General features: G+C 36.4%; 2 protein-coding genes across 7 annotated transcripts in view; both read right to left on the bottom strand.

Annotated features, from left to right (window-relative positions):
• The window catches only part of NRG1 (neuregulin 1), a 156,783-nt gene that overhangs the window by 82,524 nt on the left and 50,378 nt on the right, over positions 1-23,881 (bottom strand). For 3 of the 6 annotated variants that reach the window (XM_087886409.1, XM_087886410.1, XM_087886408.1), the window contains exons 4-5: positions 15,049-15,099; positions 13,398-13,448 (exon numbers count right to left, since the gene is read on the bottom strand). The exons of 1 other annotated variant lie outside the window; for it this stretch is intronic. In XM_087886409.1, the coding sequence (XP_087742535.1) occupies positions 13,398-13,448; positions 15,049-15,099 (102 nt within the window). Of the gene's footprint in view, positions 1-714; positions 2,679-13,397; positions 13,449-15,048; positions 15,100-23,881 lie in introns of those variants that run through there. 2 more of the 6 variants (XM_034410680.3, XM_034410681.3) reach the window with 1 other exon arrangement.
• Positions 1,720-1,896, bottom strand: LOC148115203 (uncharacterized). The gene has a single exon (XM_087886413.1). The coding sequence runs from the start codon at positions 1,894-1,896 to the stop codon at positions 1,720-1,722; it is 177 nt and encodes a 58-aa protein (XP_087742539.1).

Here is a 23,881-nt window from a genome sequence, read left to right as displayed (position 1 = left end):
CTTAGAGTCTCCTTTGTTTTCATCACTATTCTATACATTCCAAGGCTCAGTTCTTGCCTTAAAAAAGATTCCAGGGTGGAATATAGCAAGTTATTGTTTATTTTTTACCTCAGAATGAAGAGCTATGAACAATATTAATAAATTCCACCGCAAAAGAGGTATTAGTGGAACTGCATATGGCAATGAAGTAGAACTGCATATGGCAATGAAGCAATCCTTGATATGGTTGTACAAGTTGTAATATCCTAGAATTATTGCTAAAACAATTATAGAACAACCTAGAATTATTGCTAAAATTCAGAGCAATTCTTCCATAATGTACTTTTTATTTTTTTTAATTTATTATTGATTTTAGGGGAGAAATGTATATGCTATTATGATGGGGCAGATAATTTGTCAGGAATGCAAAATACACAGAAGTTGAATAATAAAAAATATTGATAATTATAAAGAGCTTGGATAAAATAAAATCACTGTAATGGACACGTAAAATTCATTAGTCAAGTGACTTGGCAAATGGTACAGTAAATTTCACTTCCCTCATATTCTTTTTGTGAACCTTCATAAAGGAATAGGCTAAAAGTATAATTTGCCCTAACCGTCATCAGTTTTAATAATCAGCAAAACATGTTCACTTATCATGGTACTTTATGCAAAGTGTTGTGATCAAACTGGCATAGGAAGCGGGGGGGCGGGGATAAAATATGAACTTACCTAATTTTGGTGGAACTGTTTGGATATTGGTTTCAATTTCTTGTACGAGGGATGCAGTTGTGGGTCTTTTCACTTCAGATTTTAGGCTAGGCAGAGGTAGCGAGGGTACCAAAGATGGCAAGAAATAATCATTTGGGACAGTGTTATATGGATATGGCTTTGAGGCAACCTCAGGAGTAACTACCAGGGGGCCTCTGGGTTGCTCCATGATCTCCTGTGCAGCTTCATTGGTGGGAAGGGAGAAGTAGGAGGTTTGCGCTGCAGATGGCAACCAAGCAGACAGTGCAGTAGGGTCCACAGAGGTAATCGGATCTTGTCGAGCTCTACCGGGATCAAGGTGGGTAGGAGAATCGTATTCAAAAATCTTGTCCACAAACACCCACTTAAGGCCAGCAATGCAGAGGCAGAGGCTGATCAGGCAAGCCAAGATTGGGACAATGCAGATCTTTTCAGAATTAAGGCAACCCGTCAGTCGCTCTGCCTCCAGGCACACACAACAAGTAGCTGCAAGGCCTGCTATTCCCTGCATCCTGGTTTCCTCCCTGTGAGCCTCTGGCATCTCTTCTTCACCAGGAAGCCCATCAAGTGATGCAGTGGGACTCAGCTGGGTTGAGGGATGGGAAGCTTTCTCCAGACTGGCTTCTGACATTTTTGATCCTGTATTTTCCAAGGGAGCTCTCCTCAAGAAGGCTTAATTACAAGCTTGATTCAGGTCCATCCCCTTTCACAGGAAAGCCAGCTTCAGAAATCTTACAGCATCACAGCACAGGCATGAAAACAGAGTTCAAGCGTCAGAAAAAACGAACCTACAGAAAGAGACCACCAAAGAACCAAAACCTTCCAAATTCTCAGAAAAGAAGCTTCTCATAGTGAATGAATCAGCTCCTTTTCCTTCCTCACTTTTCAAAGGTTCTTATTTTAAATTCCTAGTTTCCTCTCAAGCCATTCTCAGCTCTTCAAAACAAGGCAAGGAAAACCAGAAGCTCAATTCCTCCACAAATTTGGTTAACTGAACCAACAACAGCCCAAAGTGAACAGCTGGCTTCTCACCTTCAGCATCTGAGACTGGGGATTGCTCAGGAGGAGAAAAACACAGCCATCATGCAGGAGAAGCCAAAGGAAAACCAGTAAGGAGGGTAGCGGCAGCGGCAACGGCAGCAGCAGAGACAGTAATAACAGCATCCTGTTGTGCAAAGGAGCTGGCAGAAAGAGGCTGAATCATTACAGAGCAGCAGGTGCCTGCTTCCTGAGCATCATTCCCAGCATCATTATTATAGGAAGGAATAAAAGGATGGGGACTCTCTGCTCTGCGTCCTTACCATCTCCTCCTCCTCTTCTTCGTCCCTCCAGAGTACTCTTTCTTTTCCGTGCCTTCCTTCCTTCTGCTCTCTTTCCTCTTTCCCCACCCCTCTGCAGGGCTGGCCTGAGTTAAATCCGCACACCCAGCAACACAGGGCTGCCAGGGACTTCCTATTTCATCCAATTAGACGGAATAGAGACGTACAATAAAAAAGAGGCATGCAGGAGCCAGTGAGCGGTCTTTTTTTTTTCCCCTCCCAGTGTATGATCACGAAAGGATTCCCAACCATTAGAGAAATCTAACAAAGCTGCAGTGAGGATGGGGCGGGGAAGGTTGTAGGTGACAGCCTTATGGGCTGGACCTTAGGCTGAGGCTGTTGGATATCCGATCCTTCCCAGGGGGGATGGCAGGCCTCTCAGCCGCAATTGCTTTCTGCTGCTACCTAGATATAAAGTTTGCCTTCCTATCAATCCAGCAAGTTAGAGTCATAATGGACCGGATGAGAACATAATCCTCATTTTAAATTGGAAGTTTTTTTTTTCTTTTTGGTCATATGATCCAATCTGAGAAAGCTTGCACTTAAATCAGAATGTTCACATCAACAATCTATGATTTTGCAATGATGATGATTACTCTGGTTCCTGCTTTATTAGTATTGAATGAGCTTTACACAAAAGCCTTGAATGGGGAAAACTGTTATGTGTGACAACAATCTGGCTTTGCAAATATTTCATTTTTTTGTCTGAAAGTATTTTAAAGACAACTAAAATTAAAGCATTTCTTCATTTTCTTTCTTCAATCTGCATTATTTTCTTGTTAACTTTTCGATGAATTGCTACCAATTTCAAAATAAATACTTTCAAGGAAACTGATACCATAAATGAAAAATATTTAAAAATAATTATAAAAGGAACTTAAAGCTGCATAGAAACATAACTGCTACTGGTCAAATGCAGAAATTATATAAATATTTGATTTCACAATGAAAAATAGTCAAATGATAATTTTCAACGGCAATCCACTTTTGTATTGTATATAAGAAAATGATATGGACCATATAAATCACTAGGATTCAGTACTTGAGAATTTATTATTTACCAAAACCTGTAATTGTATCACTTAATTTAACTATTTCAATAGCAATACCATTTAGACTTATATACCGCTTTACAATGCTTTACAACCCTCTGTAAACGGTTTACAGAGTCAGCCTATTGCCCCCAACAATCTGGGTCCTCATTTTACCGATCTTGGAAGGATGGAAGGCTGAGTCAACCTTCAGCCTAGTGAGATTCGATCTGCCAAATATCTGTTTAAGGGTTAGCAAGATTCCCTTTGGAAGTTGTGCAGTCCGAAGTGTCAATATATAGTGATGGAACATAATCTGAACCCTTAAAATCAGCAGTTTTTCAAAATTAAGCATTGTATCCAGTGGCAGTGGCGGGAGGCTCTGCCCACCCGCCTAGACGTCATCACGGACGCTCTGCACATGTGCAGAAGGTTCTGTGCATGCGCAGAAGTGCCACGCGCGAGTGAAGCGAGTTCCAAACCGGTAGCGAAGCTAAGTGGAACCCACTACTGATTGTATCAGTTTCTCTGGCCTCAAGGCACTGCAGAGTAATCTGGTTAATTTTAACCATTCATCCACTCTTTCAACCAGCTAAGAGTGGATGAATTCAACCATTCATCCACTCTTAGCTGTTCACAAGCATAGAATATGGAACAGCATAGAATATAGAATAAGATATCTTCTGTTAAAACTAAGAAAAACTAATCAATAGCAGTAAAAAAAGAGATTTTCAAATATGTAAACATAAAATGAGTATAGAATTCTTTGTAGGAGCAAACACATCAAAATTGATCAAGGTAAAACTCAGCAAAAAATATATGCAGATCTATTGATGGATCAAGTTCAATGGTTTCTACTAATTCTCCAAAGATTTCACATTCCTTACAGCTACGTTCCTACCTCCCTCCCTCCCTATATCTGTCTATCAAGTTAAAAAGTCTCATCAAAGGCAGCAGACAAACTGTTCCTATACAGCTATGAAAATCACACGGGTGTAATGCTATTGGGAGTTGTCCTTGACTCAAAGGAGATTACCATATCTGGAGTGAAGAGATATTGGCAATCACTAATTAGGACTGTCTGTTTCTTTTTGCTGCCCTCTAGTGGTTATCAGGATTCTTGCATCCCAGATAATGGTAGCTTGGAGAAGGACCTCTCACAAGCTTAAGTCTTCCAACCCAAATATTTGAGGCAATGATGGGAATATGCGGTATATGCAAATGTAGCATGTTGGCTGAGGAATTCTGTAAGTTGTAATCTACTCATCTTAAAGTTGCCAAGTTTGAAAAACGCTGATCTAAATGTTTCATTGGGTGGAAATGTGTTCTGCATTATTCTGTATGTAAGCCTGGGTACCTTTTCATAAAACTAAAGACTTTTTTGATTTTTTTTCCAGTGAAAGCTTTTACTAGATCGGCTGAGATTGTTGTTTGTTTATCCTATTCAGCCATTTTTGCAACTAGAAAAAAAAGTCTTTTCTAGCCAAAGATCCAGTCCAAAAGGAAAAAAAAAGAACTCATTAAAAATGCAGGAACGTGATGGTTCAGTCCCATCTTTATCCCTAATACATCCCTACAGGAATATACCTGTACTCTATAAGGTGATATATAGAATCATGATCAGAAATCAATCACAATCTTATTCTCAAAAAGAGTCTTAACATATCCAAATCCAGATGTCTTTGAACACATGCATAATACCAGCCTTTCACATTCTCTGTCTTTTCTTGATTTGAAAGAGAAGTAAGTAAAATACTGTTCTCTATTTTATATTTTCAGTTCAAATGGCTGAAGAGACAGGTTTTTTAAAAATCTGCTTCCTTTGCAGTCCTGTTCCCTGTTCTTTATAGTAAACCTTCTGTAATTTTGCCTTTTGTAATGTCTGACCTAAAAATAAACACAGGTTGTTCTCGACTTACAACAGTTCATTTAGTGACTTTTCAAAGTTACAACGGCACTGAAAAAAGTGACTTATGACTGTTTTTCACACTTACAACCATTACAGCATCCCCATGGTCACATGATCCAAATTTGGATGCCTGGCAACTGGCTCATATTTATGATGGCTGCAGTGTCCGGGGGGGGGGGGGGGGAGGGAGGTCACTTTTTGTGACTCAATAAGTAAAGTCAATAGGAAAGCCAGATTCACTTAATAACCATGTACTAACTTAACTGCAGAGATTCACTTAACAACTATGGCAAGGTAAAATGGGTGAAACGCACTTAACAACTGTCTTGCTTAGCAACAGAAATTTGGAGCTCAATTGTGGTCATAAGCCGAGGACTACCTGTAAAAATTTTCCTTTCACATTTTAAGCCAAACTTTCTTACTCTGCACTTTCCTAATGTGCAGGTTAATTGAAATACCCATATAATCCTCAAACAAAGCACCAGGCAGGCATTATTATGTGAACAAATGCCTCTTCAGACGTTAGGTGTTTCTTGCAGACATAAAGGGCCTTTTCCAATGACTGAAGGGGACGGGTGTACCTGCATCTGTATCTGTACCTAAAGACCAATAGAAACTGGGTAGAGCACAACCCAGGGGTGAAATCAAACAGGTTCTGACAGGTTCTGGAGAACCAGTAGTGGAAATTTTGAGTAGTTCGGAGGACCGGTAGCAGAAATTTTGAGTAGTACGGAGAACTGGCAAATACCACCTCTGGCTGGCCCTGGAGTGGGGTGGGAATGGAGATTTTGCAATATCCTTCCCCTGCCACGCCCAACAAGCCACACCCACCAATCACAAAAAAAAATTGGATTTCACCACTGGGCTGAGTACAGCACTCATTCTATTTTTTTTCCTTCCTTTTTCATTTTCCTCTTTTTTGCAACATCCCATCGAGATTTTCCTTGCTTGGTTTGGTTGCTTTCCTGGTTTTATTTCCAGCAGTCAGCTATTATTGTAACACAGCCATCCATGGGAAATACACACAGCAAATCAGTATCTTTTTTTTTTTTTGGCTGTTTGTTTTGTCCTTGGCTTCTGACATACATCAGTTGCTTGGCAAGAAAAGGTGAGGTGAAAGCCCACTTACCGGTATTTGCTGATTTTGAGAAAACAATTAACCAGAGTTCCCTGCGGCCTGGTTGTAACCATTGAGGATTTCAGAAATCTAAAGGAAAGCATAGCTAGCAGGTATACTGCTACATTTCTGCTATGAGTTCATTCCCTCTCTGTAGAAATTAATGTTTATGTATATGTGGGGCCCAGTATTATTTTTTCTTCTAGTAATTTCTTTATTAATGGGGGAGGGGGTCTGAACCTGCTCATGGAGTAAATGAAATTGTTCTCTATGAGCCTCCAACCTTTAACTAACCTATTTTTAAAATACAGTTACCTAAATATTTTAAATGATGATTTATTATTTCTTCTTTTAAAGTTCTTTAACAGCTTGCTCTAGAGTTGGTAATGTTTATAAATTTTCTTGAAATATTACTTGGAACACTGTCTGATGCATTTTCTATATATCATAATATACATAAATAAATAAATGCCTGTTATTTATTGCTACATATATTACCTACAACCTGCAACATAGACAAATATGTTAAGTGAGGAATCAGGCAGCTCTCTTCCTGCTGTGTATATTATGAAAATTATATCAGTCAGGGTTTAGTTCAACATTACATAATATAGAAAATAAATTGTGGGATGAAGCATTATATATTTTATATTGCTTTTGGTTTTTAAAATTACTGTTTGTATTTATTTTACCCTTCCTATGTTGGTCTATGACAGTAATAAAGATTTGATTTGACTAATCAAATTGGAAGTCCCTGAGCACAGAAAGGCCTTCACTCTGGCATAATAGTCTGTTTTCTCCTCAGCAATTCGTGAGGGTTGATTCTGGAGGAGTCCTGACTTGGAACTGCATTGCCATTATGACTCCAGATGCACAGACACACACACACAGAACACAAATACACAGAAAGAAGACTGTCTCAAAGGTGCTTTTTCAAAAGGCAGCTGGACTGTTTTTTTCCCTGAGGAAGAAGAAGATGTTTAGTTTTCGTCATCATCTTCTTCTTCCTCAGGGAAAAAACAGTCCAGTTGTCCTTTGAAAAAGCACTTTTGAGACAACTATGAGCTGGATGACTGAGAATCTCCACAGACATAGAAACAAGATAGTATTCATATTAGTCTTATTCTACCATGACTACATACATATTCACTAGATAATTATGGTGCAATTTTACACTACCTTGTTTATTTATTTATCAAATTCATTGGCCACCTATCTTGTTGTTTTTAGACATCACATTCATGTAGTGTTAGGATAGGATCTGTGCACAATGCTCAAAGTTTGTCATGTAATGACTTTTGGCTTATTCTTGAGACTCAGCATTATAAATTATGTTCAAATTATGCACCTATTATGCCATATTACAACACTGTATAATCTAATAGATATAGTCTCTTGCATAGTATATACATAGAAAATGTCAACTTTCCTAGTTTTTCAACATCCACCTCACTTCTTTCAGATCCTCATTTTGTACACTTTTTATATTTATGTTTCTTACAGTTTTTAATCTATGCACTTTATATGGCATTTACACATAATCTTTTATGTCTTTATCTATTATACTGTGTGTCTCTTTTCAATGTTTGTACCCATCCTTTATTCACATCTATGATTATAATAAAGATTGATTTGAAAAACTATGTCTGTAGCTGTTGAACAGTTGTGTTCACAATGGACCTCTCCCAAAAAGTAAACTACAAATAAATCACTGAATTGTACCTTCTGCAATTATTAACATTTGTATTATGTATATTTTTATACTTATTTGAAATGATTTACATTGCTCTAATGTTAATGTGGGTACAATTTTGAAACTCTATTTCTTACATTTTCAAATATGATGGCTTTCTTTCCTTGTTTCTTTGCAGGAAACTTTTTTATCTTTAGAAAAAAAGAGAATTTTTGGAACCTTCTAGGAAAAATTTGAAAATTGAGAGTCCAGATGTAAGTGGACAGAATGTATTTATATACTTGGGATTCTTAACAGCTGATACAGCATCCATTTGAAATGTGTTTGTTACAAATTCAAGATATTGTTAACCATTCATTTGATAGTACAGAACACCAAAAGTCCTGTACACTGATAATTTAAAATATGCATGTTGAGTATTCCTAAAGCAAGCATGCACACAGGCGGTAAAACTTTGTTTAAACTCAACTTTATGAAACTCCCTTGACTTGCTTCTATTGGGCCATTCTAAATTTTGTTATATCTGCTAGATTCTGTATGCCATTTCCCTCTAATCAGAATCCAACAATGACATTTCATATCTCCTGATAAGTTAAGATGGATTTTTAATCAAAAATCCATCCATAATCAACCACTCAACATTTATCAGATTCCATCACATCCCAGATTTCTTGTACAAAAGAACAGCATTCACTGCTCACTAAATGGTTATCGCTTTTGATATGGAAAGGGCCATGCTTCCATATCATAGTTTTGACATACAGCAAATCATGAGTGCCTTAACTGATTTGTTTTTATTAAACTCCAATTTGTAAGTTGAAACAAACTTGGAGAGCTTCCCATTTTGGTATCAATACCATACATGTTGAAACTGCTATAAAGCACACAATGCAACACATTAACTTAATGAGCACAGAAACACTGCTTGATTAGTTTAGTGCATCAGATGGATAGATAAAATCCCATACATAATATCAAACACTTAAAAAAGAACAAAGACATTTTGAAATTGTCAAGTGTGGAAGGAAGAAACAGTGGATAAGGAAAGAATTAAATCTCTACATTTTTTTGAGTATAACAACCAGTACAATCCCAAAATAATAGAGGATTTCAAGAATAACCTGATGTTTACTTAATAGCAGTAACTATATGCACTGTTTTCTCTACATTTGCCCTCCATTTCTCCCCCTGCTCAATAATCCCAGGCAGCATCCTTCTGTAAGGGAAACTAAATGCATTATTTATGTGAATGAAGATGCTAGAAAGTCTATACAGCCTTTGAAATGGGAAGTTGTAATTCCTGGCAAAGAGAAGCATGAGCCTGTGCATTAGGTGATGAGACAGATCTAAAGTCTTGCCAAATAGAATTGCTAAGTAATAACGAACATTTTTTGGGGGAAAATTCATATATGATTTTGGAAGAACAACCCAGCAGACAGTCTCAAATTATTCTTGTAGCAATTAACTGATTGTAAATGGTTTGGGCATTTCCTTTGATCTATTAATGTGATTAAATGTAAATGTGTTTACTCAGCAATTTCTAAAAGGCACATAGTGAACATAATGATAAAAATTAGTGCTTATAGAAGAACAGAATGAGAAATCTAGTACCTCTTAAACACACTAAAACACATACACACATATATACACACACTAAGATTCTTATAATGTACGTATAGTTTCAGAATAACACCAACAATTGTGGAAAGACAGCAATGCCGGACAGCATCATTTGTTTCCCAAAAAGTTAAGAGATTTTCCATTAGAGATGCTTGCTAGTGTTGGCATGTACAATTGTTGCATTTCATAGTTTAAATTTTATTAAAAATGCACAGATTTATGTCCCTATTGAATTTTCAAAATATAGCAAATTCATGATGGGAAAAAAATAAGTTGATGATACATCAAACTCATAAGATATAAATGCTTTTTGATAAGATGTAATATGAAATTTTAAAATGTCACAATTTTATAAAGGACTATGTATCTCTGTCAGCTTGACGCAGAAGAGCAGGTTAAGCAGAATTCTATCCTAGAAAGGTTTCATTTCTAAAGAGATAAAACAAACCCAGTTTGGTTCTCTGGTTTTGCTTGATTTTGGTCATTCATTCTAGGTCTTTTTAGTAGTGTAGTAGCTGATGGTATTTTTATAGAGTTAATAAGCTTCTTTTTCCCCCCTCTTGCCTATGTGAATCTGAGCCCATAGCAGGAAGAACAGCAGTCTTCCACTTGAAAGATGGCTCCATCAATCCCACGAGGCCATTGATTACCAGCAACCTCTTAGCTAGACTCTGACAGCTGACATATACTTTTTTCTACTGAAGCCTTTCAGCGTGTCCAAGAAGAGTGCCTGGCTGATATATTCTTTACACTAATCCTATTATAGAAAAAGGCTGCTTGCTAATGAAATAAATGTATTCTGCCCAACTAGCAAGGAAGTATAACTTCCCTAAATTGATAAATTATACATGTGTTCTACCTTACAAGGTCACATAGAAATTCCAGAAGAGTAGCTATATTAGCCTGGTGCCAGAAGAAGAGAAAGCTCTTGGGGGAGAAACCAACATTCACAAAACTTTATCAGATGTATTAAGGAGCAGATGTATGGATAGAGAAGAGAAAATATAAATCAGTAATTACAAAATCCATACAATGGAAAAATAAATCCCAAATACACAGAGATTAGGAATGAATAATTTACTGGGAGTTTAAAACTGAATGCCCTGCCTTTGCTCCTTTGCTTGAAATAAACAGCTATTTTCCTACTTTCATTATTGTACTATATGACTAAAACAATGAAAATACTTTGTTGTAAATCCTATAGGTAAAGACAAATGGTAGGGTTGCTAGGTATAAGGTTTTATATCTCTATAAGTGTTTTTATGGTATTATAAACATATCTTGAAGTATACTGATTTTATAGCATTTGTATAATTTTTACTTTTATTTTATCCTAATAATTTTAATTGCGGTTGGAACTTGCCACAGTATTAGAGCATTTTATCAGTAAAATATTTGTATACTATACAGGCCACCACAGATACCTCGCTAAAATATAAGGAACTATTTTGTTATTTAATCAATATCTCCTCTTAGACCAATATTAGCTCTCAACAATTGTTACAGAGTAGCATTATACTTCACAATTTATTTGTATTTTTTGCAATTATGATTATGATTTTCATGAATTTGGGGATCAGAACACAGCATGAGTATTGGGGCAGATACAAAGGCTAGACATAGTCTAGCATGAGAGAAATAAAGTTTTCTATTGATACAAAATATAAAAGCAATTGTGTAGTAATGGATTATCAGATTTTTGATCTTAAATCAGAGTGTTTTAATGATCTTTTCACAGTACGAAGGTGGAAGGGTGAAATTAAAATCTATTCTTACGTCCATCCATCTATCCACTCATCCATTCCACACCATAATCACTTATTCCCAATTCTAACATTGAAAGTGGTATTTTGAGCATGTAACTTTAATCTCATGGCACTTTCACATTGTTTTCAACAATGTAGTTGGACAATTTGGGACTAACTTTATTTTTCTTTCCTGTTGTTAAAATGTTCTTGCTATTTAACTCTTTTATCCTAGGGTTGGGAATCATAAACAAGTTTTACTTTCTTCTGTTACAATGATATGAAGAGACTAGGGAGTCTGATCAGAACCACAGAATTGGAATTATGGGCCATTAAAACCCTGTCCAATGTCGCAGATGTCCATCTAGGACATCAACCAAAGGATAGAATATCCCCAATCTTAGAATCTATCTGGCTTTGATATTTGAACCCATCAAAGTTGACAGATGTTCTTTGACTATGTTGACATGGAGCTTGAGCTGGAGTCACAGTTTTTATACCACTTTAAAACTTCATGTAAAATATACATATTGGATCAAATAAGAATTGTTCAGTTCTATTTTTTTTCCTTGATATCATTTGCTACCCATACCAAGTAGCTGGTATGTTGCCTTTCTTTCCCTTTTCTTTTGAACATATCTGAAGAAATTTTTTTAGCAACTTTTGCTAACTTCAGCTTATTCTGAGCTTTAGTTTTCCTGAGAAAATACATTCAGATCTTCCTGAAAACATATATATATATATATATTTAAAATTATAAAACTAGACATCTACATTAAAAGAATTTTTGCTACAACAGAAATGAAAGGTTAAGGACTCGTCTTATTATGCATCCAGTTCCAATGTCTTATTATTATTTCCACTAGCCTATTTTCCACTTTCCTTATTTCACACAATATTCCTTCCAAAAAACCTTTCCTTCTTCAACTGTTTCATCTGTCCAAAGACCTTCTGTTTTTTTAATCGTTCCAATTTTCATCTCCTCCTCAGTCTTATTTCACCCCAAAATACCTCTTCAAATTTATTTTAATGTGAATCCTAGTTTAACTGCACTCAAGCCAACCCTTCATACAATGCATTTATCTGATTTACCATATTCATATGCCTAATTCATTAGAAAGTCATTAGAAAGAAGTCTGTGCTTTGCAGAAAATCCTTAGAACGTAATCTTAGAATTTCTGGGTAATAGGAATAAACCCTTCAGATATACTAGACCAGTGGTGTCAAACTGGTGGCCTGCAGGCTGAATACGTCATGCGCAGGTCACGCTCACCCCCAAAGGCAAAAAAGTCATGATACGTCATGAGACGCAATTGAGTTTGATAGCTGTGTACTAGACCCTACAATCTTATTCACTGAGTCTTGTGATTGGCCAAAATTACACAGTATCTTGCACTATTATTATGTTGGATATAACCCACAATCTCCTCAGCTCAAATCCATTGATCTATCTGTGATAATGTCATCTTAATATTGCTAGCATTACTATTAATATTCTTCAAGGAAGTCAAAAGGATCATTCAACAAAACACATTAGTATGAGCGAAGAACTCCTTCTTGAAGCATAATATAGTACACAAAGCACAGTATAGTTATGAAAGAAAGTGTCTTTAGAACTTTCATACTATCATGATTCTTGGCTGCAACGAAGAAGTGATATTTTTAATAAAACACCTTTTCAACATAGGCATTCTTCCAATATGCAATTATTCTGTGCACTCTGATTATGTAAAAAGATCATCTAATTATCTAAAGGCTAGGATTATTTGCATATCCTGGAGTCAGAAACACTAGTAACTACTGCTTCCACAATCTGCTTAAAAGCATTGACAGAAAACCTAATGAAACAGTCTGCTATGAAAAAAAAACCTTTCTAGAAAGGAAAGGGAGAAAAGGGAAAAAGATTTTTTTTTAAAGAAAGGAAGCAAACTGCTTTCTCTTTTTATGGAAGTGATTCCTTTTGCAATCTTTCTGCATCTTGTGCCTCCCAGATGTAATAGGTTTTAGCTTATGATGTGATGGATATTTTTATGGCAATATTTTGGATGATAGGGGAGTGGCAATAAACAATACATCTGAAAGATACTAGTTGGGGAAGGTGGTTTTTTAAAAAATCTGATTCTTTTTGCAATTAGTTTTGTATCCCAAGGATCAGTATATATTTTGTATATTTACTGAAAAAATAGAAGTAGGCTATAGATTCATGAAGACTGCTAGTACTATATACTTACTAGAAGATGTATTTGTTCCTTCAGTAGAGGCAGAAATCTTGTCTATGAGTTCTGCAATACACAGAAAGCAACATGGTAATAGAGATGGAAAAATCCTATCTATGAAGCAGAATTTGTCTACCTAGGAAGGTCAAATGCTTTGAGGAAAATTGTTGAAAAAGCAGGTTCGAATAGCAGGGAACTACAAAGAAATTACATGTGGTCCTAATCACACTGGGAATAATTCATTAAAGCAAAAATTAATCTTAAAAGCATTACTTATTCTTGGCAGAAAACTAGCAGAATTAAGGAAAATACTTGTAACCATTTGTAAGAGTATGATAGGATATCACTATACTGAACTGAAGGACCACTATATTATTACATTGATAGAGAGTACTCTAAATAAATTTAATTTCTGACTAGATTATTTATCCTGGGTCATATAAGAAAATTCAGATGTTTAGATGACTCAACATCTGCAAAGAATTCATGACCAGCACTGCTTTTGGAAAAATCTGAACTAGGAACAAAATACAAAAGAATGAAAGAAGTTTAACAGTGGATGTAATGTTGATAAATTTTTAATAATTAGACTATGGGTATCCGATTCAAAAATGATCCACTGAAATCACCTTTTCAGATTGAATTGCACATCTGAAATGAAACTTGGATAATAACACAAACATTTCTTTTATAATGATAATTCAAATTATGTAGAAAAATCTGAATGGATGAAATTAACTTGACAAGTTGACGAAGTCCAGATCTGATAACCAGCTGAAGAAAAGAGAAATAAAAACAGGAGTGACTGAATTTTCAGTCTGATACGAGAGACTGAACCACAGGAAAGGCAAGACAGAGGATCTTTATGAAAAGCAAAAAGTAGTCGCATGCCAAAATCCAGTAACATTTCAAAACATGCATTCAGAAGGCCACGTGCTCTGCTCTAGTTTCGGAAAGCTACTACTCCAGAACTAGCAGTGTTAGACAAAAGACTCTCAGAAAAGCTAAGAAAGATGCAGCATTCATTATTCTGCTGTGCCACAAAAGTGACAGATGAATAAAACAAGCAGCAGCATGCAATATGAGCATATAAAACAGCTGTCAGAGTGGAAACTGTCTTTCAGACAGTTTTAAAAACTCCAAATGTAGGTAGCCCCACTGTAAATAATGTAGGTCCTCTCTCAAAAACTAATTTCTGTGAAAAGGAAGCTTTAAAAAGTAAATACAATCCAAGATGTGGAACAGAGGCAATGTAAGCTAGATAAAGAAAAGATCTAAATATAATAAATAGCAGCTCTTTTTAAATAATGTTATTTTGTTAGAGGATGCATGCAACACTAGAGGAAATGAGAGGCATTAATATCTCATGCCAAAAAAAGAAAGGATTTTGACAAGGAAGACAAAGAAAGGATAAATACCTGGCAAGTTGCAACTTGTAATAGGCTGCTACAATTTATAATTTAAGGGCATTTTTAGAGATGAGAACCTCAACTAAATTCCAGTTGAGAATTCAACTCATAGATCCAGGATACAACTGCATTCCGCCCCCCCCCCCAATGATAGGTCTAAACTCTATCCAAAGTATAATGATGCAGAGAAAGGCTAGGGAAAAAACCTGAATCTGTAGAATTAACATTAGGGAAGCAAGTTATACAACTTGACTTACGTGAGGATGCATTTACTCCTTTTGTCAAAACTGGTATCATGCCCGTGGGTTCTGCAAAAAACAAAAGCAGGAATGAGAAGAAGCTACACATGTCAGTGAACTGCCATGCGTATAAGATGGTGGTCTGACGAAATTACAGGAAAGTTTTAATATAATTAAATTTTATTACTAGTAATCTCACATATAGCAATGCTATATCTCAGATATAGCAAAGCTATTCTTAATTATAAGTATTTTTTTAATTATTTGGAAATAGCAAAATTTTGAAAGATGATATTATAAGAAGTGAATAAATAGTTCTCTTGGGTGGCATAGGCTAAGATCTAGGTTTCTATGAATCTCTGATTCAGTATGTGAAGCAAAGTGTGTGTGTGTGTGTGTGTGTGTGTGTGTGTGTATAAATATAAATATATAATATAATCTATTATATACCATACTGAAAAAAATAATTTAGGTGATGACAGCAGATTTAAATAACGCTTTCTAGAGAAAAGTATCTTTAATATCTGATTTCAGAGACTTCTTTCCTCCTTCCGAGTCATGTGGAACACATATAAAGCTTCTTTTGATTTAAGAATTATCCATGTGTAGATACCTGGGTGTCTTGATGTATAAGTGATAAATCTCTAAGGATATTATAGTGTCACACACAGAGGTGGGTTTCAGCAGGTTCTGACCAGTTCTGGAGAACCGGTAGTGGAAATTTTGAGTAGTTTGGAGAACCGGTAGTAAAAATTCTGACTGGCCCCGCACCCATCTATTCTTTGCCTCCCAAGTCCCAGCTGATTGGGAGGAAATGAGGATTTTGCAGTAACCTTCCCCTGGATTGGGGAGAGAATGGCGATTTTACAGTATCCTTCCCCTGGAGTGGGGAGGGAATGGCGATTTTACAGTATCCTTCCCCTGGAGTGGGGAGGGAATGGCGATTTTACAGTATCCTTCCCCTGGAGTGGGGAGGGAATGGCGATATTACAGTATCCTTCCCCTGGAGTGGGGAGGGAATGGTGATTTTACAATATCCTTCCCCTGGAGTGGGGTGGGAATGGAGATTTTACAGTATCCTTCCCCTAGATTGGGGAGGGAATGGCGATTTTACAGTATCCTTCCCCTGGAGTGGGGTGGGAATGGAGATTTTACAGTATCCTTCCCCTGCCATGTCCACCAAGCCACACCCACAGAACCGGTAGTAAAAAAATTTGAAACCCACCACTGGTCACACATCAATGTGAAACAAGAATATAGCAGTCAAATGAAATAAGAATGAAAGGAGAGTTTGATTAGTTGTAGAAACTGATAATGGGAAAGTTCTGTTGGTTCCATAATTACTGAGCTACAGAATATTGTCAGGTTGGCCTTCTGCTAGTTAATGTTGGTATGAAGCCATTGGTGAAGCTATCAAGTAATTTCTAACCATTCTTTATTACTCTTCCTCAGATTTAGATGGGCATATATAAATTCTGGATCTGTCAGGCTCAAAAGTCAAGAAAGACTGATTCTTGCAATTTAATGATTTTTCCATGTTGATTTTTAAATATATATATTTCCATAACTTTGGGCAGAGTCTTGCCAAACTGAAGCACTCTACTTATGTATCTACCATATAGTCAGAAACCCTAGTATCCCTTCATCCTCTTTCTCTTGCACAAGATATGTGGACTGACTGTCCTTTGTTCCTCTGGAATGCGCTCTGTCCATCCTGTCAATCCAGCCTACTACATTCGATCAGAGGACCAGAATCTGCAGGATGAGGGCTAGTGAGAAACCCAAGCAAATGGAGCTCTGAGGACGGTGTGCTGGAGTAAGTGTTAGTTTGGGAGTAGATAATGGCTTGAGACTACACTATGGTACATCTTCATTGGATGCTCAAATAGCCTTAATGGCCTGGAATGCTTTTAATCAGTTTGGACTAAACTATCAGCAAACCTGAGACATGAATTCATTCCCATGCCAATTATTGCAATGTGTTCTATATGAGGAACATCCTTTAAGGATGACGGGAGATTGTCACTGATATAGCTTTAGGAACACAATTTAGAAACCATCTTTCAAGAGCTTCAAAGGAAAAATACTTGTTATTGCAACCTTATATCTCTTCTTAGCAGAATATCATTACTCTTAGTTGCTTAAGCGGTTATCCTTTTTAATCACAATTTAAGGAAAATCTTATTTTGTAATAAATAAACATTAAATATTATTCATACAGCTAGATTTACATAAGATCCTTAGATATTTTATGGAGATTTTTTTTTCAATCCATCTATATAAATAAAAATGTAAATGTTCCTTTGTTCAAAATCGTAAATCTCCAAAAGTTCTTCACCGATTGCTTTGAAATTTTGACACAAATACGCACGTGTTTTTATATACCTATATTATATAGATGTCACACCTGTGACAGGTAAAAACATGCTTTTTCGAAAAACAGCGCCATCTGTTGGACGTAAAAGCAACACATGCTATACTATCTTTTTGGACTTTAACGTCGCAGTACCACCATGGCAGGCGCGAGCCAGGTCTTTTCCCCTCAGCGCTGCCGCTGAGCAAAGCAAAATGGTGGGAAATATCAACCGCCGCCAAGCATCCTCCCGACTAACGGAGTATGCCGTACATTTGGCAGGGACCCCGACTCAACCTGTGGTGCAGAGAGCTGCGAAGGTGAAGGTGGTTATACTGGCAAGCTGGGAAACCAGCTCTTATACCCGCGCCAAACTGGCACAGAGGCAAAATAGCCATGACCTGAGCAACAGAGAGACATTAATGGCACTCGGTCAAAAAATATTGTATACCCACAAGATTGGGCCACAGCAACACGTGGCTGGGTACAGCTAGTTAATGTATAAATATAAAAATATGCAAGATAAACATTATATGCAACAAAAAAGTACCCTATATATATCTCAAGATTGTTCAGCCTTTCCAATATATGATACATTGTAAGAATGATTTTTTCCCCCAAAAATAGGATTCATAAGCATTGTAGGAAAAGCAACATAGTTAAACCAAGGGGTTTGTTTTGTTTGATCTGTAAGAATAGTAAGTAAGAATGCCTCCCCCAATTTTTGTAAAGGACTCCTCTGGGATACTTTGAAAAAGAGGTGGATGGGAAAGTATGAGAGATGAGAACTAATAGGCCCCAACATATAATTTATGATCCATCACTGAAAAGGAAGAGATCATTCAAACATTTGTTATGAGCTAATATGAAGATCCATGTAGGTACAAAGGCAGGGTATTACTACTTTAATTAACTGAAGATGTGTTTCTTATAAAATTATTTTAAGTTTTAGTGAACTCACAGGTGTAGCTAACTTGTATTTTTATTAGGAATAGCCAAAAGGTCACAAAACGGTGGATAAGCTTCTGAGATATTCAAGATTCTTCATTGGGGAATTTCTTACCCTGCCCTGCCCCACAAAAAATCCCAGGTCACACCTAGCTAGAATATTGTATTAATATCACTAAAGTGTCCCAAGTTCTGAGATAGAAAGATTATCACACTGTACTTGCTTATAACTGGAAAAAAATAAGTTTTTGGCATCATACAGGAAAATGGGAATGAGATAAACAGAAAACAGGAAGAAATTACTTAAAGTGTGCTGCTTGTTTTATTGCTTGCCAAAAGGCAAATGGCAGATGGTAGTAACATTTCTGAAAGGAACTGTAGTTGCCATCTAAACATTTGCCAAACTTTAGAAAATATGGAGTCACATTGTCCTATTTAATCTATTTATTAAGAGTAATGACATATTTCTAAGGAAACCAATGCTTCAATATTTCAATGAAATCTATATACCTCCCCGAAAATAAGAAATATTCCTCCATATTTCTTCTTCTCCTTCAGATAAAATGGTAAGTAGTAGGAATGTAGATATATTTTTGTCCAAAAAAAGAAAAAGAAAATGTAAACATAAATATATTCTGAAAGAGTTAATCATGCCTGAAAGTTAAGCACAATCCATGGAGACCATAGATGTAGTTGGTCAAGAGGGATGAAAAAGAAAAAAAAAGTTCTTTGTTCATATTGAAAACTCAGAAGTTTGGCTCCTGAAAATGTAACAGCTCCCGTCTGTTCAAATCCTCAAGTAGCGGATGGTTCCTGTTATTTGCTGTTTATGAATTTCAAATGACAATTAGCAGTTTTATTTTATTTTTTTTTAAAAAAGCCAAACAAGCTGTCAAACCATTTAAAAACAAAAATATGTGAAGATAACAACTTAAAAAATTGCAATATAATTTACACAAGTGAGATAACAACAATTCAGGAATCTGTTATATAATGGATTTCTAGGGGTTCTTCTTAGGCATTGAAATAAAATGTATATAAACAGTAACAAGAGTTGGAAGGGGCCTTGGAGGTCATCTAGTCCAACCCCCTGCTCACGCAGGAGACCTGCACTAGGAATTCGAACCTCCAACCTTTCTGATTGACAAGCTCAGTGTCTTAGCCATTGAGCCACCTAGTCAGGTGTGATAGAAATCATGACATTATTTCTATTGCCTTCCTGTCAGTATATTTTTCTCCCAAGCAGTTTAGGAGAGACTAACAATGCACTTTCCAAGTGTATGCCCATTGACACAAATTCATGATCATACTTATGAAGTCTTAATATTGGAAGAAGAAAAAAGCATCCAAATAGATGTAACAGAAGTCCACTGAAATAAAGAAACATCTGGGGAAAGGTCATATTTCTCTCCAATAAAATATAAACAGCTGTGCATGCAGCTATGTATGTATGTATACCAGTGGTGGGTTGCCCCCGGTTCGGACCGGTTTGCAAGAACCGGTAGTAAAACTGGCAGGAGGCCCCACCCACTGCCCCAGATGTCATCATCAGTGATCTGCACAGAAGCAAGGCGCGCACATGATTGAAGCGAGAGAGCGCGATCCCGTTGTGAACCGGTGGTAAAGGTAAGTAGAACCCACCCCTGATGTGTACAACACTGAGCAGAGGAAAAGACTCCTAGAGAAAAAGGCAGAAGCAATAGGAAATAAAATATTGCAGGATTTCTTTTTTTTTTTTTAAATCCTAACTTTTTGAATGTCTAAATAAAATATTCTATGTTATGTTTGACATATCTACCTGAAAATGTTTTTTATTTTTACAAAATGTTATCAGTTACCTTTCATTAGGGCATAATACATTTAAATCCCACAAAGCTCACACAAGAAGGTGAAGCAAAAATAGTTTGCAAAAAGCAATTTGCATACAGTAAATGTAACCAATTTCTCCTGTTTGCTATTTATATCATTCTTTTGGAGAAATTCCATGCATCTTTTCTGACCTCAATTACACTTTCCCCAAGGAGAACTTCATTTTCAGAGTAAAGTAAGATGGGGAAAAAAAAACTTGAATAATTTAAAGACAGCCTTAAAATACATGATGTGACATTTGATTTGTTTTAGTAATTGGTTTTTAAATTATTCTACGATTTGAGATTGACTGAGGCAGAAAAACTAGATCTTTAGTCAAAAACATAACCATTAATGAGGGAAGAAAAAAACATGACTAATGAAAATTGTTTACGAATCTGTATTCAGCCTTCTAAAAATGAAACAAACAAAACATTGGTGTCAGGATTGCTGCCGCAGAAGAACTGCAAGGCAATCACATTTGATGGATTCCACTATGATGGTGAACAAGAGTGAAATGCCGGCACTTGTGCAGGAAAATGAAATTGATTGTATCATGCAATTTCTACTTGAAGGAAAAGAAACTACTCCATCCAATAATTATTCAACTAATTGGCAGCTCTCACTGCCAACAAGTTCTTTCTAAGATCTAATCAGTATCTATATCCTTAAAATTGCATCCTATTAGTCTTCCCCTCTAGAACAAATGAAATTATTATTATTTAGTTTATCAATGTACTTTTTAAACTGAGGTGTGCAGAACTCAATGCAATACTAATACTCCAAATAGACCAGGATAACAACAATGTTCCTCAAGATGTTATTAGCATTCTTTGCACTGCCAATAACATTGTTGGGATCCTTGACCTTGTGATCCATTAAGTACACCCAAGTCCTTCTCGGATATGCTGCTCTTTAGCCAATTTTTCTCAATTTTATACATGCTTCTTTTAGTTTTCTTGTCTAAATGCATGACTTTATTTTTCTTTCTGTTGAATAGAATAGAATAGAATAGAATAGAATAGAATAGAATAGAATAGAATAGAATAGAATTCTTTATTGGCCAAGTGTGATTGGACACACAAGGAATTTGTCTTAGGTGTTTGTCTTAGATTTCTATCCATGTTTTAATCTCTTCTTTATCTTTCCTCCCTCTCTTTCCATATATTAGTCACCCCTCTTAATTTTGCATTGTCTGCAAATTTGGTGTTTCCTCACTGGCCTTGCCCTTGTTATTTATAACAATGTTGTAGTGGTCAGGTCAATACCGAGCCCTGTGATATTCCCCTTAAAATATCTCTCAAGGTAAATTTAATACCATTAATAGTTGTCATTTGAGTACAATTCTTGAACCAATTATAGGATCCACCTAATAGTTGACTTGTCAGGCTTGTGTTTGATTTTTTTGTTAATAAGGATGCTATGAGAGACTTTGTCAAAGGTCTCGTTAAAGTCAATCATTACAGTATTTCATGCAAGCTGGTTCTGTTCTGTTGAAAATAAGCATTTTTTCATGCCTAAAATTTATTTATTTGTATCCCACTTTCTTTATTTTTATAACTCCAGAACATATCCAATGCACCTTCCTCCATAACAACCACCCTGTGTTGGGTGAGAGAGTGACTGGCCCAAGGGCACCCAGCTGGCTTTCATGGCTAAGGCAGGACTTGAACTCATGGTCTCCTGCCTTAACCACTAGACCAAACTGGCTGTCATATACCCTGAAACATGACCCTGAACCTTGTGCCGGGAAATTTACAGAAAAGGGACCTAGGAGTCTTCTAGTCCAACCCCTTGCTCAAGCAGGAAACCCTATAGCAGTGATGGCTAATCTTTTTGCCATCGCGTGCCAGTAGTGGGGGGAGCGCAGGGGGGGTGTTGCATGCGTGCCCACACCCATAATTCTATGTGCCCCGCCTCCACACATGTGCGCACAACACCCCCGCTCCCAGCACGTGATGGCTTGGTAGGCCCATTTTTTTCTTTCCCCAAGCTCCAGAGCCTGTATGTATACCGTATGTATGGAATAATTGGGAGAGTTTTCACTATTACTATGTTGGAAACAATGACTATTTTCTTACCATCTGAATCTGAGAAATCTATTCAATTTCTAAAACCATGTCAGTTATAATAAAGGCAAAATATTAGTGTTTTTGATGGAAGAGAATATTTATAACTCAGGGCTGGAATGAGGAGTCCTTGGTGCTCTCTGAGTTTGGTGGTTTTCTTGCTGATGTTTCATTCTCAAACTTGGTAACATCATCCATGCTATTTAGTGTTTTGATGTTGCTCGGTTCCCATAGGCTCTGAGTAGCTTACAAAATGCCAAAACATAGCATCAATCTAGAAAATGTATTACATAACATCATAGACCTCTACATCTTCCAATCTTTCCTAAAGAGCCAAGACAGGGAAGAAGGCTGTCTCATATATGGGATGAGTTGTTTTTTGAAACGGGTATAAAGGGGTATTAAGAGGTCCTGCACATTGCTTTGAAAGCTGCCTCAGTTGGCCACTTACAAAATAATCCAAGATAAATATTAGATTCGAGATAGCTATTTGGAGAGTTTTTAGAAAACTCTTGAGATAAGCAGTTAAATTTAAGGTAGATAACTCTTGAATAACTGAGGATTGTAACAGGATAATCTCATTGGATTTTGCTATTTTCTTCATACACATGCTGATCTTTAAAATGCTGTGAATATAATTCCAATTATTTCTTTGCTCATATATTTAGAATTATTTTAAAAACATTGTATAAAATTTTTAACACGTCCGATAATATGTTGAAGGACACAACTAGCAGAAGCATGCTAATGGTGCAAAAGAGAACAGTATCACAAACAAATTCCAAATAAAATAAAATAAAATAAAAACACACATTGCTATGGCAAACAATAACACAACAGATATGCCTTTATATCAGGGGCAGACAATAAGGTACCCTTCTATTGTGGGTTAGTATTTTCAATGGTGCCCATTGGGGTGCTTCTTCCACTTAATATTTTCTAAAGATTCTTTTAATTATAAAAGAAATTAAGTGGAAACTTAGCATACTACGATACAAATCACCAGCTTCTGCTGTCATGCTCACTTGGAGGAGAGCCATTAAATGCTGCAAATGCTCCACTGAGATTACAGAGAGCATCACTAATCAATCATCTTATAAATGGGTGCTTTGTTATTAGCAATGCCTATCCATGGCAACCATTTTGTAAGTAGGGAAGTCTCCCATGGCAGCCATTTCAGGATTTCAACACAGTGTCAAACAACTTTCAATGTGCCCTTGATAAAAAAAAAGTTTAACTACTCTTGTTCTATATAATTAGGGCCTACAAAACATTAATTCTATACAGCTTTCTTTCAATATATTATTTATCAGATATGTAAGCAACTTTATTATTGAATGTTTCCCAGCAAACTTATAATAAACCGGAGTAATGATAGGAAAGAATTACATAGTTCTCACATCTCAATAACTGTTCTCATCATACATCCAGACCCTATACACAGAAAACCTTTCCTTCCTTCCTTCCTTCCTTCCTTCCTTCCTTCCTCCCTCCCTCCCTCCCTCCCTTTATTTTTGCTCTTTGTACCAAAGAACAAGATATACAACATTGGAAAATCAATTATATTTTATTAAAGCCCCTTCTGTTGCCAATCTAGTATGCTATTTGGTATTTTTGCCTTCAAAAACTTTAT

The sequence above is a fragment of the Pantherophis guttatus genome, chromosome 2, assembly GCF_059756535.1.
Source record: "Pantherophis guttatus breed Tessera chromosome 2, ASM5975653v1, whole genome shotgun sequence".
NCBI classification, from domain to species: Eukaryota; Metazoa; Chordata; class Lepidosauria; order Squamata; family Colubridae; genus Pantherophis; species Pantherophis guttatus.
The sequence above is the reverse complement of the archived record's forward strand: the minus strand, read 5'-3'. Positions and strand labels throughout refer to the sequence as shown.

Coding starts and splice junctions, on each gene's coding strand:
- LOC148115203 (XM_087886413.1), bottom strand. CDS start 1,896: ATGCTGTTATTACTGTCTCTGCTGCTGCCGTTGCCGCTGCCGCTACCC.